Consider the following 16,985-nt stretch of genomic DNA (forward strand, 5'->3'; position numbering starts at 1 on the left):
ATCAATTAGATACGTTTGGGAAAACAAATGAAAAATAAAAGACTTCCCCTCATAATACACATTGCATAATATACATGCTGATATACTAGCATTTCCATTTTGGTCTTTGAAATAGGAATGAGTTTCTCATTTTGTTTATGATATAGGCTATTATTAGGTTTTATTTTGCCTTTATCCTGGCAGTCTACCAGGTGGTGTTTGCTGAATGTATAGGACAGCTAATATGTTAACAATGCTACATTTATAGCTGACCTGCTAAGTCATAGATAATTAATGAGTCTTTTATTTTACAGGTTTCATATAAAAAAGATCTCCAGGACACTCACAGATATACTGAAGTTTCAAATCGACTAGACATAATGATGGCAACCCAGTTGACAAAGATAATAAGCAACGTATGAAATTAAATTTCTTTGTAATTTATAGAAAATGTTGATAACTTAAAATTTATTTTTATTATGGACAGAGCTACTAAAGTTGTACAAAGTTATGATAAATTCTAGATTGCATTCAGACCAATAACCTAAGTACCCCAAAGGGGGCAATTTTCAATAAATGATCCTTTCTCCCTCTTCTTATGTGCTTAGGTGCATAAACATGAGAAAATTTCCATCTAGCCCTCATTATTATCAGCAGCCAAGCTTTCTAAAAACCCTTAACCTGCTGTCTCAACTTTTCTAGCATTCATCACTCCACTCAATTTTAAGCTTCCCCCAGTTCCTTTCTTCCAAAATTTTGGATTGGCCAATTAAAGAATGCCACCACGCAGCCTCAAATATCCATCTGGTTTTCATTCTTGAAGTACCAAAGTTGCATCCGAAGGTTTAAAGGATAGATTCTCTGTCTGCAGTTCTAGCATATAAGGTATCCTGTCTATCAGTCTCTGACCTTTCCCCCTTCCATGCTTCCTTGACCTGCACACCTGTTGGTGGGTTCACTCTCCTATAGAATTTCATGCAAACTCCCCTCCCAACCCCCGGTATGCAGACTTCCACTATATTTTACTCATTGCAGTCTTTATTGACTTTAATAGGATTGTATTTCTGTAATTTAGAGTGGAATCTGACCTATTATATTTTTTTTAAAAGGCAGCCACCTGCATTTTCAGTTCAGCTTTGCTGGAAATTGCAAATCCCCCCAAATAACAGGGAATCAGCATTTCTTATGTTTAAGCTCAACCCTTGATCAAACTGGAGGATTTTTTAAAAATGCTGCATATTATTTCTCAAATAAAATAAATGGTACATTTGTTGAATCAGGAGAAGCCTGGGAATTGCTGATTAGAGTGTTAGCGAAAGTGGTGTCAACAAAGGTCACCAAAGATACTTGCTATACTGTTTCTTTTGAGACTTACATTTCCCCTGACAAAACTGAAAGGGTGGGGGGAACTCTCAAAATAAAATTATGCCTGGCGTGCACATACTTTTCTTTTTATTACTTGAAGGCTGAATATGCGAAAGGAAGGCGAGAAATGAGTAAGGAACCAACTGTCCTCGGAAGACCAGACTTCAACCATGCAAAAGAGGTTTCCAAATATTTAAGCCAAGTAAGATTTTCTTAGCTTTCAGACAATGACTCAATTGAGATATCTGATTCCCAGGAGTGCAATCAAATGCTTCACTTTTCTAATTGCAAACTATCTATAATTGCATGAAAACTTCAAGATAAGGTTTCCACAACTCTTTCCCATAGAATTGCTGTAATTGGTATGCATTAAATATTTTGAGAGATCTGTAGCTGAAAGCCCACAAGTGGACAAAGAAATTTGCCTTCGGTCACAGTTAGTTTGGTGGTAGGATTAATACATTTTGATGTCACTGGCCAAATATATAGTCTTCGGGGCTGGACGGTGGTGTTTAATTTTTGTTTCAAAGTCTTTTGAAAGTGGATATTTTCTTTTGCCACACAAAAGCATGTTTTATAAAATAATAATAATAATAATAATTTCAGTCCATTCAGAGAGCAAACCACATGAACTTAGTGGAGCCATAAGACAGAGAGTGGCATTATGTCATTCTGCTCGATGTCAAGGCGTCGCTAAATTCTAAGACAGGATTGCAATTGATGCAAATGAATGTCACAGAGCCCTGGAAAAAAGCAATTTCCCCCCTCGCTGCATCTGTGCAGTCCTCGTGTTCTCTTTGGATCATGGATAGTTCATATATGAAGGGAATTCTAGGGACGAAGAGGAGTCTAGTGATCTTTCAAGGCATACTGGTGTATTAAGAAGAGAATAGTGTTTATAGGCATAGGCGATTTTAAGCCACTACCTTTTTACACAAAAAGGAACAAACCATCCTTCCTGGTCCTATTTTCCACCCAAAGAACAGTTTATGGGAACATGATTGGGACGTAAAAGCTACGGTACATCTGCTACTTAAAAAAAAAAAAGGAGTTAATTAGGCCAAGTGGAAAAAAATTAAGATCTGCTTTATGATACCTGTAAGCTAAATCATATAATTAAAATATCATTTTCTTTAATCATACATGCTGGTCGAAAGCAGTGAGGTTATATATTTCCTCTTTCTTTTTAGAGTCCCAGTAATAAGGTTTTGCGTGAATAATCCCATTATCTTATTAAATAATTTGCTCTTTGTTAATAATCCTTTAAAATACTAATTTATATCTTACCCTCAATCAGTGTGGTATTAATTATTTGAGGGGTAACTATTAGAGCTTGGATCATGTGCTAAGGTATTGTATTACTGTAGAAAATACAGGGAATTTTTGCCACATTTGGCCCAGGACATTTCATGCAAGAACAGCTACACTGAGAGGCATCTATTGCAGGACCCAAAGTAGTGTTGTGCTGCAGCAGCTGCCGTGACATTACGATGGATCCTGGGACCCTCCTTGTAAACCTTGTGCCGACTGTCTTCATCCCTGGCAATCATTTGCTTGCTTTGGTTATGTAGGTGGGGCCAGCTCTTGCTTTTATGCCTCAGACACCATGTTATTTATTATCCTCTCTTAGGTTATATTCTCACCAGGTACTTGATGCTTCCAGACAAATTTCAGGGTGCTGCATATTTATGCTCTACTTTATTTGATCTCCTGGAAACCCTTTAGTTGTTCTCAGCTTCTTAGTATATACATTTTGTTTGTTATAGGGATAAGAAAATGATTTATAGTGTTAAAAACCTATTTCATTTACAACGAGAGCTTTCTAATGTGCAATGCCTAGTGCTTGGCTTTTTTTTTTTTTTAAACCTTTTGGGGTGGTAAATAGAACAGCAGGTGCTATTGTTCACTTATGAAACCTAATACTTATTGAAAGTGCTTGCGGTTAGGAAAGCTGCCTTATAGCTTCAAAAGATACACTTTCCCCAGCTGTATATGGGATTTGTGCAAGTTTAGCAAGAAATTTGTTTGGCTTAGCGTTCTTCACGGTTGTTTTTGTTTTCCTCCTGCTTCTTTCTGAGCCATGTCTTGATGATATATATGATATATGTTGTCTTAAATTAATCTCAGTCCTTAAAAGAAAACATGCTTCACGTGTAATCATCACATTAAATAAGTATCTTGATACTCAAATAAAACGATTATTGTGAGAGACTCCTTTGGAAAGGACTGTAGCTCAGTGATAGAGTATATACTTTGCATGCAAAAGGTTCTGTTTTCAATCCTTGGCATGTAAGGTAGAGCTAGGAAATACCCCATCTGAAGCTCTGCGGAACAGCTGCCAACCTGAATGAACAGTGTTGACACTGTTGGACCAGTGGTCTGACTCAGACTAAGGCAGCGTCCAATTTCCTTTCTATGCTCTCAAGAAAAGAAAGGAAGACAATGCAGTAAATGGTCAGGATTTTTGTAAAGAAAAGACATACTTCTTTTGAGACACGTGCCTTTGCTTCCCATCCAAATAGCTTATAAAGTTAGCCTTTATAATTAAAATCGAGCTGGGGGGGGGGGAACCTTCCCAGTTCTCTAAAACTAGTTTGGCAATGAAAAGCTCCTGGGATTTCTGCTCTTCAAAAGTTTTTTTTTTAAGCCTGACATGCACCTGAGAGTGTGGTATAGATGTCTTCTGTTAGAAACAAACTTTTGACTACATTTAACACCAGACTGCTTCCCCTTTCTCCTGTGCACTGCAACCAAAATTTTATTCTACTCTATAAACCATGTCATTTGTTCAGATCTTGCTCTTGTTGTTTTTACTTTGAGTTTGAAAGTTTACCACCAACACGTGTTATTCTTACTTGCCCTCTTTTTCCAAAGGCTGGGACTAGGGAGATCTGCCATTGACAGCAGCAACCTTACATTATGTTTTCATTGGAAATATTAAGTGATACAAGGCCTGTGACACGATGCTGTTGCACTTCAGTGCTGCTGTTGGTAGGAGCAGAGAAGCTTACAGCATCATGGTGTAACATTATGGATGTTGTATCAGCAGATATTACTGAGGAGAGATGGAGGGTTCCTATTTTTCGTGGCAGCCTTCTATCTGCTGCGTCATCTAGTTCCAGCTTTCCTTTCCTTTTATGAAGCAGGGATCAGGCAAAGGTGCTCCAGAAACCTAGATAAGCCCTTTGGGGCCGGGCCTATGGCCCTGTACCATACCCTCTGTGTTTATTGAACTGGCCTGTAATTATATAACTGAGGGTTTGGGATAAGCTATGAATAGAAAATGCCGATGCTAAGCTATTCTGAAATCTGCACTTATGCACTATTACAACCTATGCGATTTGTTTGTTTCTCAGGCAAAATACAAAGAGCAGTTTAATAAGGATATGAAGAATTACTGCTACAATCCTCTGGAAAGTGCTTCTTTCAAGCAAGCACAACTTGCCTCTGTCTTGGCAAGTGATGTAAGTAGGGCTGTTTTTGGCACTCTTTTTATTGTAACGTTTTTGTGTGGAAGTTGCTTGGTGGGCATTTTATTTTCTTAGCATTTATTTGGAAAGGTCTCTTTTCAAAGGGTTAAACTTTCCCCTATAATAGAATATGCATTGCGGCCATCTTTTTGTCAGACCGTAGTAAATGAGTGCCACCTAATGGCCGATAGAAAACATGGCAGGCAAACATGGAAAAGAAGAACAATTTTTTCCTGCAGTGAAAATGAAACCATGCATTTCTGTCCCATGCTCTGGTTTGTTTTTAACCAAATGTCTATTCTTCACCTTGCAGGTGAAATACAAAAAAGACCTAGAAAGCCTTCATGAGCCAGCATCTACCTTTCCGAACCTGTTACAGTTAGAGCATGCCTTGAATGCCAGCAAAATAAGTAGCCAGGTAAGTTGACTTTCTTGTGATTAATTCATTTGAATAGGGTTTTAAAATGCAAATGGTTCAGAGCAGATAATTGTTGTGTTATGTTCCATTAAACTTAATGAGCCCTTCATCTGAAGGAGCAGGTACATTGGTTGGGGGTACTACTTCTGGGTCCACTGCTGTCGCTTGAGGTTCAGGCGGCCTCAGTGGCATAGAGTACCTTCCGTCAGCTTTGGCTGGTGGCTCACCTGCGCCCCTATGTGGACAAGAATAGCCTAACTTCTGTTGTCTGTGCTCTGGTAACCTCTAGGGTAGAGTACTGCAACGCGTTATACATGAGGCTGCCTCCGAAGACAGTTCAGAAATTTCGGCTGGTGCAGAATTCAGTGGCCAGGTTGCTCACTGGGGCAGGTTGGTTTGAGCATATTACACCAATCCTTGCCTGATTGCACTGGCTGCCGATTAGTTTGTGGACCTGATTGTTTTGACCTATCAAGCCTTAAATGGCTCAGGGTCGCAATATCTCAAGGACCACCTCTCCCTATATGAGGAGAGACCCAGACCCTGTGATCATCATCTGAGGCCCTTCTTTGTATGCCTCCTACATGAGAGGTCTGGAGGGTAGCAACACAGAAACGGGCCTTTTCTGTGGTGGCTCCCCATTTGTGGAATGCTTTCTCCAGGGAGGCCCGCCTGGCACATTCCTTACATATATTTAGGTGCCAGGTGAAAACGTTCCTCTTCTCCCAGGCCTTTGGCTGATTAATATGCTAATATGTTCTGTATTTTTATATTTTTATATTATAAAGCTGCCCTGTGAACCTTGGATGAAGGGCGGTATAGAAATTTAATAAGTAATTTAAAAAATCATAATTACATATCCTTAAAAAGCAAAGCCCATCTTTGTATGCAGGCAGCAGCCATCTGGAATGGCATTCATGGGATGAAAAATGGGAAGCAAGGGTTTGTGGTCTTAAATTAATCTCTTACCATAGAAGAGATTTGGTGTTTTTATATTGTAAACTGTCCTGTGATTCTCTGATGAAGGGCAGTAGAGAAATTTAATTAATATTAATGATACTGATACTAATAATGTCTGAATTACCAGCATACTGTGACCAGGAGTTCTTGAGACACACCAATGTCTCAAAATGGGTGTGTGTGTGTGTGTGTGTGTGTGTGTGTGTGCGCGCGCTTCAAATCTAATTCTAACCATTGAGGAATTCAATCTTTATGAATTCTGATTCAAACAGAAGTGTGGATTTCTTTTGGATTTCATACTTTTTTTCCAATTCTGTGAAAAAATTATTGGCTCAAAAAAAAAGGAACTAAGATGCATTTACGACATGTATTGAGGATAAAATGCATTTTAAATATACATATTGCAATTCTTGAAGAAGTAGTTTCCATGAAAAGAAAGAGGGAAGATAAATGTTAAAATATCTGGCAGATTTTTAAAAGAACTCTGTGTAGACAGAGGAAACAAATGTCTCCTTGCACTACCCAATCTGCCACTACACCAGTAGCACTATAGTTTATGAGGTTTTTTGGTTTTCTTTTACCTTTTTAGCTCCTCTTCTTCTTTTTAAATAACACTTTTATAAACTTCTAACCTTTATAACAGTTAAAAGGAATCAGCACATCAATATTTGTATAAACTACCGGTAGATGTGGAAAGACTTCAGATTGCCCCCCCGCTCAGTCCTCTTATTTTGGGGATATGATTTGAGGTAGCTGAATCTAATTCACATGCTGCAGAGTAACACCTCCACACACCCTGGTTTTGTTTTACTGTGAAATGGGTTTTTGCTCTCACAGTATAAGCAATTGCTTTGTGTTGCAATCATGAAGCATGCTCATGTGATTTGGCAGCAAAGCTCTCTTCTTAAAGGTGACTTGTTTTTGGTTGATGTTCACCTGTAGACCTGTAGGTACAGCATGTAGATGGGAAAATGCTTCCAGATTTTGAGTCCTGAGCTCCCTGCCAATTTAACAAGGTTGTCCATTATAAAATCTCCTTAATCCGTGATTAAGGAGATGGATGAAAAGGATGACCTGTCTTGTGTTATTTGAAATATCTGTGGTAGTTAGCTTCTCCCAACTGTGCCTTCCTGGGTACTCAGTTCAGTTGCAGAATAATTCAATGGTCAGAGAAAGTTGTTTTTGGGGTGTGTTGTTTTGTTTGCTATGGTTTCCACTGCCTTTCTAGGCTCCCTGTCCATTTCTGAGTAAAAAGTGCATACAATTGCACTGGGTGTGTAGTATGCATACTTTTCTACTCTTTTTCTGAGTTTCTATTTTTATATTAGCAAATTGACTAATTGCATTTCACTTTTAAAACAGATAGAGGCTGCACAATGTTTGCTTGGCTCCACTAGGAGGCAATAAGAGACTGTCAAATTGAGCTCACACTATTTCTATAATTTTCAACACTTGAGCTTCACCCCCTGAAAAGCTGCCCTTGAAAGTTAGGTGGACCCTCTGGAGCAGGATTTCATTGGCTATGATAAGATAACCACTGCCACTAGATTAGGAAACCAGCTGTGGCCCCGCTCCCTGGAATCACTTTGCACAGGAAGATTGTTTATGAATCCCGAACAGCCCCAAGGCTGTTAAATGTCCTGATCAAAAGTTGCACATGTGCTGAAGTGGTGTGAGGTATGTGTCATGCTACTGCATGTGATTACGATCTAGCACCAAGCATTAGCTATGAATTTTGGAGGGATGGAAAACCTTAGACTCTGCCCTGCTTAGAGGTGATCAGTGCTGTGCAGAGGTGTAGACAGATATTGAAAATATCTCCCAATGCTACATGCATGGTTCAGATCAAATACTGGAATTGCCACGAATCGCTCTGCATGTTGTTTCCATGTGCACATGTTGTCCTCACTGGATCAGAGCTTCATCTGTTTTTTTTTTTAATAGAAACCATTTCACGGTTTAGTTTACACTTTTGCTTTAAAGATGAGTTCTTACAAACTTTGAAACAAAGTTGTGGGTTTAAACAACTACTACAATGAGGTATCATTATATTTTTAAGGGATTTATATTAACTGATAGTTTTGGTCTTTTATATATATTTGCCTATTATTTGTTTCAGTATGAATATAAGAAGCTGTTTGAGAAAAGTAAGGGGCTGTATCATTTTGCACTGGATACAGTTGAACAGCTGCACCACAAAGAAAACGCAGTGCTCCAAAGTCAGGTATGCACACAGTGTGCACAGTCCAGTAGCTCTGCATGTTTGGATTGTATATTATGTACAGCATATATGTTTAGAAGGAGGGAAATGCTTTTCATGCATAAAAGAGAATTCATACACAAGGAATGGGAAGCCCCTCCGCTGTGAATGAACAAACTGTCGGTTTTAAAAATTGCTGTAGTTTTGATCCGCGCTCTGTTCTGTTAGGTGAAGTACAAGGAGAAGTATGAAAAATCAAAAGGCAGGGCCATGATGGAATTTGTGGATACCCCGACTTACCAAGTTTCAAAGGAGGCTCAGAGGTGTCAAAGTGAGGTTGGTGGAATGCTTTTGGAAATCATTACTGTACTGCAGTATTCAATACATTGTGCTGCTATGGCATTTGAATAAGGGCTGTGGGTAGTTCTTTCACTATGTTGAAATGCATTGGTCACAGCCTAAGGAGATAATTCAGCCTAGTTCTCACTCAGTTTGGATCTTGGATTCCCCGCCCCCCCCCACTGGGCAGCATACCAACTTGACACACTGCATACTGGTTTTTGAAGTCCTCCCACTTCCAAAACCATTTGCAGCACCACATGCTGCTCTTCAGGAAACAACCACATGTTCAAAACAGGCTTCAACACATGGAACAAGTTGAGCAAATCTTTGGATCCCGTTGTGTCTCCCATTTGAAGTTGGAATAGCTGTTTTAGAGACGCACTTTGATATCCTCCAAATGTTTAGATTCTGTATCTTTATGTTTTGGATTGTTCAGAGAAAACGTTTTACCTCTTGCTGCAATATAACTATGGCTTACATGAAACGGCATGCAATTTTAGAGTTATATAAAATTTTATTTCGTGCACAGAAAATATATCGAAAAGAATTTGAAGATAAACTCAAAGGAAAGGCAGCGCTGGACTTGGACAAGACCCCGGAATTCTTGAATGTGAAGCGTGTTACCAACCTGCTCAAAGAGGTAAAGGCAAAGGTAAAGGGACCCCTGACCATTAGGTCCGGTCGTGACCGACTCTGGGGTTGCGGCGCTCATCTCACTTTATTGGCCGAGGGAGCCGGTGTACAGCTTCCGGGTCATGTGGCCAGCATGACTAAGCCGCTTCTGGCGAACCAGAGCAGTGCACAGAAACAACGTTTACCTTCCCGCCGGAGTGGTACCTATTTATCTACTTGCACTTTGATGTGCTTTCGAACTGCTAGGTTGGCAGGAGCAGGGACCGAGCAACGGGAGCTCACCCTGTTGCGGGGATTCGAACTGCCGACCTTCTGATCGGCAAGTCCTAGGCTCTGTGGTTTAACCCACAGCGCTACCTGCACAAGCTGTAATAAGTCAGAAAATGGAAGAACCACCTCTAGTTACTTCTTGTTTTACTACGTATATAATACTTTGGTAAGAAAGAACTTGTTGTGATGCCGTTTGCGTAGCCACAGTACTGCAGTGTGACAACAGCGGATGGAGCAAGCAAGCAAAACATGCAGGCTAGAGTTGTGGGTGAGCATGTCAGCTGAGTGAGCAAGCCTGCCATTGGGCAGGCTGGTGACACAGACGTGCCTTCTCATGTTCCCTTGTTGCTGCAGCTACCCTCCTAATTTGCTTGCCTTCCCACTTGCTTGCACACATGACAGGGTGAGTGAAGCCCCGGTTAGCACAACAGTTAAGTGAGGTTGCCAACTCACTTAAAACCATGGTTTCTGATTCTTGTTTGCTGGCCAACCACAAACGATGACTTGCCACTCTCAGATAATCACGCCAAGTCATCCTTAAGCTTCATTAAAGATTGTTTGGTGTGATGTCTGAATTGACTTGAAGCTTCAAAGATACCTGGAGATAAATTGAAACAATACCTCTTGGTTTGTCAATCAAGGAGAAACGCATATCTTCTGGAGACAGTGTCATAAACTGATGTAACTCTGGGTTATGTTTTCTGCAGCATTAGTGTGATATCTTTCTACATGTTCATTTCAATCACAAGTACTCATCATGCTATGTAACTCTGATTTGTGGATAAGTGCCTTTTGCATTGCATTTAGTGCACCTTTGTGAATAATGATAGCATTAGCAGAACTTGAGTGACAGGGTCATTTACTTGTCTGTAATCTGGAAAAAAAAAAAAAACACCTACCATCCATAGCGGAAGCTCTTACAGTTTTATAAAGTATCTGTAGTAACTAGTTGTATAAAAAGAAGAATGTGGTTCCCTTGCTCCCAGGAGCAAGTAAAGATTACAATCTTTTCATTCTTGGTGCATCCTATCTTTTGATTTCCCAATTCTATTTTAACTATGGTAAATGTGCACTATCTAATTCATATTTTATAGAGATTTTCAAAGTATTCCTTGAAATATTTAATAAGAACTTTTCCTTTTCAAGATCTTGCTCACGATTTAAAGCTGAGAAACCTTTTTCCCCCCCTCTCCTTCAAACCTTCAGAAAGAGTATAGAAAAGATTTGGAAGAAGGGATGAAAGGAAAAGGACTGACAGTGTTTGAAGATACGCCAGAGTTGATTAGAGTGAAAAATGCAGCTCAGATACTAAATGAGGTAGGTTATGTTAGTAAAGGTTATTAATGTCGTGGAAAGTGAGCCCTTCACAAAGCACCCAATGACACATCTGCTTAGTTTTTAGAGTCTATGAAAATGTCCATGCTTTGAAACTGTTTCCAACTTTTTATTTTTTTAGAAGGAATACAGAAAAGATCTGGAAAATGAAATAAAGGGGAAAGGAGTTAAGCTCATCTCTGAAACTCCTGAGGTTCAAAAAGCAAAGAGAGCATCTAAAATTGTTAGTGAGGTCAGTAGAGCAAAACATTTAAAATTATTCCTTTGCATCTTTTATGGCTTGGTGGAATTAGCAATTATTTGGCACATCCGGCACAAGAAGAGCAATAAAGCTGAATAGAACTACTGAATTTCAGAAACACTTTCTGTATTGTTCTCATTTAAGCAAATATATATATAGAAATTATTTTGTTTATTGAAAATCATTGTAGAAATCTAATGCAGCACATTCTGTTTTTGAAACGACGTGGAAGGCATAACACGATAGAGTTCTTTGGCAATGTAGCTTTGTATTGCCAAAGGCATATTAGGTTACATGGGAGTAAGTCCCGTTGAACTTAATGGGCTATCAGGGTGCCAGAACGTTCAGCCAAAAGTCCGAGATGGTTCCTAGAAGGCTGGGTGGCTTTACAAGCCATTGGGCAAGAGAGTCAGAGGAGGAAATCCTTGCATTTCCAAGGTGGTCTGAGGAATGGGTCAGGGCTTGATCCTTATTGAAGGGACAAGCTGCCTTCCTTCCAGCCTTCTTTTTGCAACAGCACCTTCCCTCCCTCCCTGTTTCCCACTGTGCCTCATCTCCCAATCTGCATTTTGGATCCAGATTGGTTTTCTTTGCCTACTTCACACTGAATAGTGGGAAGGAGCGCTATATGGTCTGCTGTGTTGTTTAAATAGGTTAATATTCTTGATTTGGTCGCTTTTGGCAGTTTCAGTGTGGGAAAACAAATAGTTTGGTTTAGCCTGGTGACGTCCTTTAGGCATGTTTCAGCTGATGGGTCAGCACTGAGGCTCATTTCCTGGACTCTCAGGTTCAGGGGCTGGGAGAGGGGCCTCATCTGAGGCCAAACTCTCTCATCCACTTGTGGTTCTGCGGTCTTGGGGTGGTGGTGATGGGGTAAGTCTTTCCTTCTCACCTATAGGGGTTGGCCAGGAGTCAGGACAGGCTAGGGAGTCGTGTTCTAATTCCTTAGGCAATGGTGGGTCACCCAATGGCTATAGTTATACAGTTAAATTAGTTTCTTCCCCATAGGCATTCTCCCCTGATTATTTTAATTTAAGGTCTAAATAGAAGTGGCCCAGTTCAACCCCAGCTTATGTGTCTACCTCGGTGTACAAATAAATATTCTAGAGCAGTTAACTCAACACACCTTCCAACACACTTTTAATAATATATGTGCTTATTTAGAGAATTAGGATGTGTTAGGACCCACTGAAAATAAAATGTTCATTTTGAATTAATTATTTATATTTTATATCACTTGGTAATCCCCAAGTCAATAGCACAGGCTATTTAAATTAGGAAGCGTTCTTTGTATACTAAAAACAATTTTTTTTTAAAAAAAAACCATTGCTGAAAACTCCCCATGTAACTCAGTACCTCAACAGAATTTTAAACCACCATTTAAAATGTTTGACCATGTGTTTAATATGCAAGCCTTCTAAACACTCTGACACATTTATTCATTTTGTAGGTGTGCAAGAACTCCGCTGCAGAGAGAAACCATTTGCCTAAATTGTAAATTGGTCTTTGAGGGCAAAGGTTTTGAATATGCAATGTGTATCATTTAAAGGTGTTCCGCTCTCTCCCACCCATTCTGTTTCAAATAGACCCTGATATATATTTTCTTGTGTGCATAGAAAGAATATAAAAAAGACCTGGAGACTGAAATTAAAGGGAAAGGGATGCAGGTTGGCACAGATACTCCTGAAATACAGCGAGCCAAGAGAGCATCTGAAATTGCAAGCCAGGTTTGTTTAAAATGCTTCTTGAAATGGAACTGTATGCTTTATAGCATGATATAAGGTAATATGACAACTTTTGGAATTTATACTCTGTTTTGCAAGAGTGGAGCATTTTGGTCTGGTGTCCCATCTGCACCATACATTTAAAGCACTCTCATACCTCTTTAACATCTGTGGCTTTGCCTGAAGTTAAAGCTGAAGTTAAAGGTACTGAGAATTGTAAGGAGATCCCTCAAAGAGCTACAATTCCTAGCACCCTTAACAAACTGCAGTTCCCGGTATTCTTTGTGGGAAGCCATGACTGTTGAAGTGGTGTGCTTTAAATGTAAGATGTGCTTGTGACCTTAGACCAAAATATTCAACTCTTGCAAAACTGAGTGTGAATTCCAAAAGTTGTCACAGATAGGGATTGCAGTTGGACCACCAACCTAAGCTGGTGGAAGGCATACCACCATACCACTAAGGCCCCCTGTGCCTTAAATGACAGCAGTGGGTCCAGGAGAACCATCAAGCTATGAACTTGGTCCTCTGAGGGAGTGTCTCTCCATCTAGAGCAGACTGCACACCACTCAGCTAAACAGAGGAACGACTCACTAACAGCACCTCATTGTTGTCTGGATTAAATGTCACTTTATCAGCACCCATTCAGCCCATTATCAGAGCCAAGAACTGATTCAGTACATCCACTCCCTCACCTGCAGAAGATAGAAAGGAGAAATAAAGTGGTGTGTCATCTGCATACTGGTGACAATGCACTCCAAAACTCTGTGTGACTCCACTCAGTGGTTTCGTGTAGATGTTAAACAACATTGGTGACAGAACTGATCTATGTGAAACCCCAAACTGGAGAACCTCACAGAGCTGAGCAGTGCACCCCAAGAACCACCATCTGGATCTGGCCACCCAAGCAGGAGTGGAATCACTGGAATGTGGTTCCCCCAATACTCCGCTCAGACCCCAGAAAAATAGCATGGCTGATGGTATCAAAAGTCATGTAGGAGAATTCACAGAGCTACACTCTCAGCTCTCTCCTGATGCAGATCATTGTACAAGGTGACCAAGTCAGTTTCCATTCCAAACCAGGTCTGAATCCCAAGTAGACTAGATTCCAAGTTGGGTCTCTTATTGGAAGGGCTTTAGTACTGTTGGCTGTAAGGTTCTGGTGAGGGTACTGTGGGGCTTCATATGAAATTGCTCACATACCCAAACCCAGCAAGACTAAACCACCTGCACGTTAGCTGATGTTCTGGGAGCTCAATCTTGCTTTCTACAGGGAACTGTGTCTTCAGCTGCATGTCCACCTACTTCCCACCTGATCCTACATACGATGTCAGGTGTGGGGTGATTAGGTGTGGTTTTGGGAAAATTGGCTCGTGGGCTAAACAGGGAGCCAAGGACTTGTGGTAGTAAACTTTCATTGATACCTTACCTGTAGAAGAACAGAGGAAGGGCTTTTCATCCCCCCATTTGCATTGAATGTCAAATGCTCAAACCTTAAACTAGTGAGTGGATCTTGTGACAGATGAATTTAGTCCTTTCTGAATTACATCTATTATCTATAATGCTCAATTATATGAATTTATCCATTGATTCAGGACAGTGAAAACAGGAGCAACCTGAAATAAAACACTACAGAGATGATGATGATGATGATGATGATGATTATTATTATTTAAAAGAAGTATTTTTGTTAAATGATTTTCTTCCTTAAGGAACATCAGATATATCTGAGTATCTCCTATGGAGTCAGTATTCTGAGAGTATAAAGGGACAATTTGACCTTCATGGGTGCTATTTAATAAAAGCATGCAGATTAAAGCAGGATCTGTATAAAAGCTTCAGCTGCTGTAGATCTGAGTATTTCCTGATCTGTCCTTCACAGAAAGAATACAAGAAACATCTAGAAATGGAAATTAAAGGGAAAGGCATGCAGGTGGGCATGGATACTCCTGATATACAACGAGCAAAGAAAGCTTATGAAATTGCAAGCCAGGTTAGTGCAGAATGCATCGCTTCAATGACATTTACAGTAAAATACAATGGACTTTTAAACTTTTTTATTTTTTTATTTTTACGAAATCCTTTTGAAAGCAGGAAGTATAGAAAAATAATAAAAACTGAATCTGACAGAAGCACAGCCAGGCATCAGAAATCTAGTTTGTGTTGCAAGCATACCTTTTTGAAAGCAGCACACATGAATTATTCCAGCTGTATGGGTATGAAAGGCTAAAGATATTGTATGTCTAAGAATTCATTAACGTTCCATTTCTTACAGAAAGAATATATGAAGGACCTGGAGACTGAAATCAAAGGGAAAGGAATGCAGGTGGGCTCAGATATCCCAGAGATACAGCGAGCCATGAAAGCTTCTGAAATAGCCAGCCAGGTGGGTAGGGAATGAAGAGTAATTAAGTGGCGCTTGCAGTTCAGAAGTGTCCTCCTGCGCACAGGGTTGTTCGTTTTGTTCTGATATGAGTCTTATTTTTTAATAAGTATGCATGCTTCTTATGGCAGTGCATTTATTTTAATGTGTGGATGCTAAAATAAAAATAATAAAAGATACAGACTTTAATTCTGAGTTATATTAAGGCCCAGTTTGCCATTGTATAGGAATTGTGAAGCGACAGTAAAGTAGGCTTACACATATTTAAGCCTATTTAGTTGTTTAATTGCTTAATACATATACACTTATTTTGACACTAATACTAATAATTTTATTATTTATATCCCACCCATCTGGCTGGGCTTTCTATTTTGTAGAAAAAGTACAAAGATGAAGCAGAGAAGATGCTGTGCCTCTACTCTGCTGTTCCAGACACTCCTGAAATCGAGAGAATTAAAAACACACAGAGAAATATCAGTGCTGTAAGTAGCAACAATCCAAATTTTAAGGGAAACTCTTAACAAAGTTCAACATCAAATGAACTCTCTTGTGTCCCAGGGCACAATGAAAAATGTACCGTTCATTGTCCCCAAGCCTGTTGCATACCCTCGTTGGTAAAGGTTGTACCATTCCTGTTGGGGGGTGGTTATTGTTATTGTTTTGTTATTGTTTGTTATCATGGAATGTAATTTTTTAAAAATATTGTAAACTGCCCTGTGATCCTCAGATGAAGGGCGGTATAGAAGTTTAATAAATAATAATAATTGCAACAATAATTTTCACAGTACTGTGGGAAAAGGTAGCAATGCAACGATTTTTTTTTGAGCAGTGCAGTCTTCTACAGAGTTATGTGGACTTAAACCCCACTGAATTCAATGGAGCCAAATTTATTATGGTGTCAGCTTTTATGGATCAGAGAAAGTATGAAGTGCACTTGTCAGAGCTGCCTCTAGGTCCCAGCTCACAGAGGACCAACGCTAGGCTGTCGTAATGTACAAAAGTCTTTATTGAATTTCAATTTCCATTTCAAAGCCGCAGCGCGCAGCCCTACATCTTAAACCCTAGATCGGCGAAGTCCCGTCTGAGTCTCCTCCCCTCTGACACCAGTTTAAGATCCTAGCCCTGCTCCACCTTTTCCGCTGCTCTCTCCTCTTCTGGGTCCTCCTGCCCGCTGGGGCATTGCCCTTTCTGGACTCTTCCGACGCTGAGTCGCTTAGCTCCTCCCCCTGCCTCCTGCGGGCTTTAGGACCCGGTTCCCAATCCTCATTCTCTGCTGTCCCGCGCTCCTGTACATTTGAACTTGCCTCTCGCGCCAACCCAGTGACCTTTCTCCTAACCGTTACACTACTTCGGTCACTGCTTCCCTCTTCCGGGATACTGGCCGGATCTGACCTCCCCTCCGTTGTCCGACTTTCTGATGGAGGCGTGGTCAGCCCTGCCTCATCTTCTCTCCCTGGTGGGGAATGCACTGGCCCCGATCCTTGGGACTCTTCCCCCCCACTCTGCTCTGGTGGGGAAGCTGGTCCTGATTTCCAACTACTGCTCTGGGAGTCCCTGCTGCCCCTTTGCTCCTGGGGCGTTCCCCTTGGGAACCTCCTACCCCTGGCCACTGGCGCCCCCTTCTGTGAATCTTCCGATTCGCTGGAGAGGCTCATGGAATCCCTCGGT

At 40.4% G+C, this 16,985-nt stretch overlaps 1 protein-coding gene across 10 annotated transcripts in view; it reads left to right on the forward strand.

Annotated features, from left to right (window-relative positions):
* Positions 1-16,985, forward strand: part of NEBL (nebulette) — a 186,787-nt gene that overhangs the window by 151,734 nt on the left and 18,068 nt on the right. For 3 of the 10 annotated variants that reach the window (XM_079948294.1, XM_079948292.1, XM_079948289.1), the window contains exons 7-19: positions 294-395; positions 1,445-1,546; positions 4,701-4,808; positions 5,128-5,232; positions 8,312-8,416; positions 8,621-8,728; positions 9,264-9,386; positions 10,850-10,954; positions 11,094-11,204; positions 12,830-12,940; positions 14,817-14,927; positions 15,210-15,320; positions 15,695-15,799. The exons of 3 other annotated variants lie outside the window; for them this stretch is intronic. In XM_079948294.1, the coding sequence (XP_079804420.1) occupies positions 294-395; positions 1,445-1,546; positions 4,701-4,808; positions 5,128-5,232; positions 8,312-8,416; positions 8,621-8,728; positions 9,264-9,386; positions 10,850-10,954; positions 11,094-11,204; positions 12,830-12,940; positions 14,817-14,927; positions 15,210-15,320; positions 15,695-15,799 (1,407 nt within the window). Of the gene's footprint in view, positions 1-293; positions 396-1,444; positions 1,547-4,700; positions 4,809-5,127; positions 5,233-8,311; positions 8,417-8,620; positions 8,729-9,263; positions 9,387-10,783; positions 10,955-11,093; positions 11,205-12,829; positions 12,941-14,816; positions 14,928-15,209; positions 15,321-15,694; positions 15,800-16,985 lie in introns of those variants that run through there. 4 more of the 10 variants (XM_079948293.1, XM_079948291.1, XM_079948296.1 and 1 more) reach the window with 3 other exon arrangements.

This window comes from Podarcis cretensis, assembly GCF_951804945.1.
Source record: "Podarcis cretensis genome assembly, chromosome: 12".
Taxonomy (NCBI): domain Eukaryota; kingdom Metazoa; phylum Chordata; class Lepidosauria; order Squamata; family Lacertidae; genus Podarcis; species Podarcis cretensis.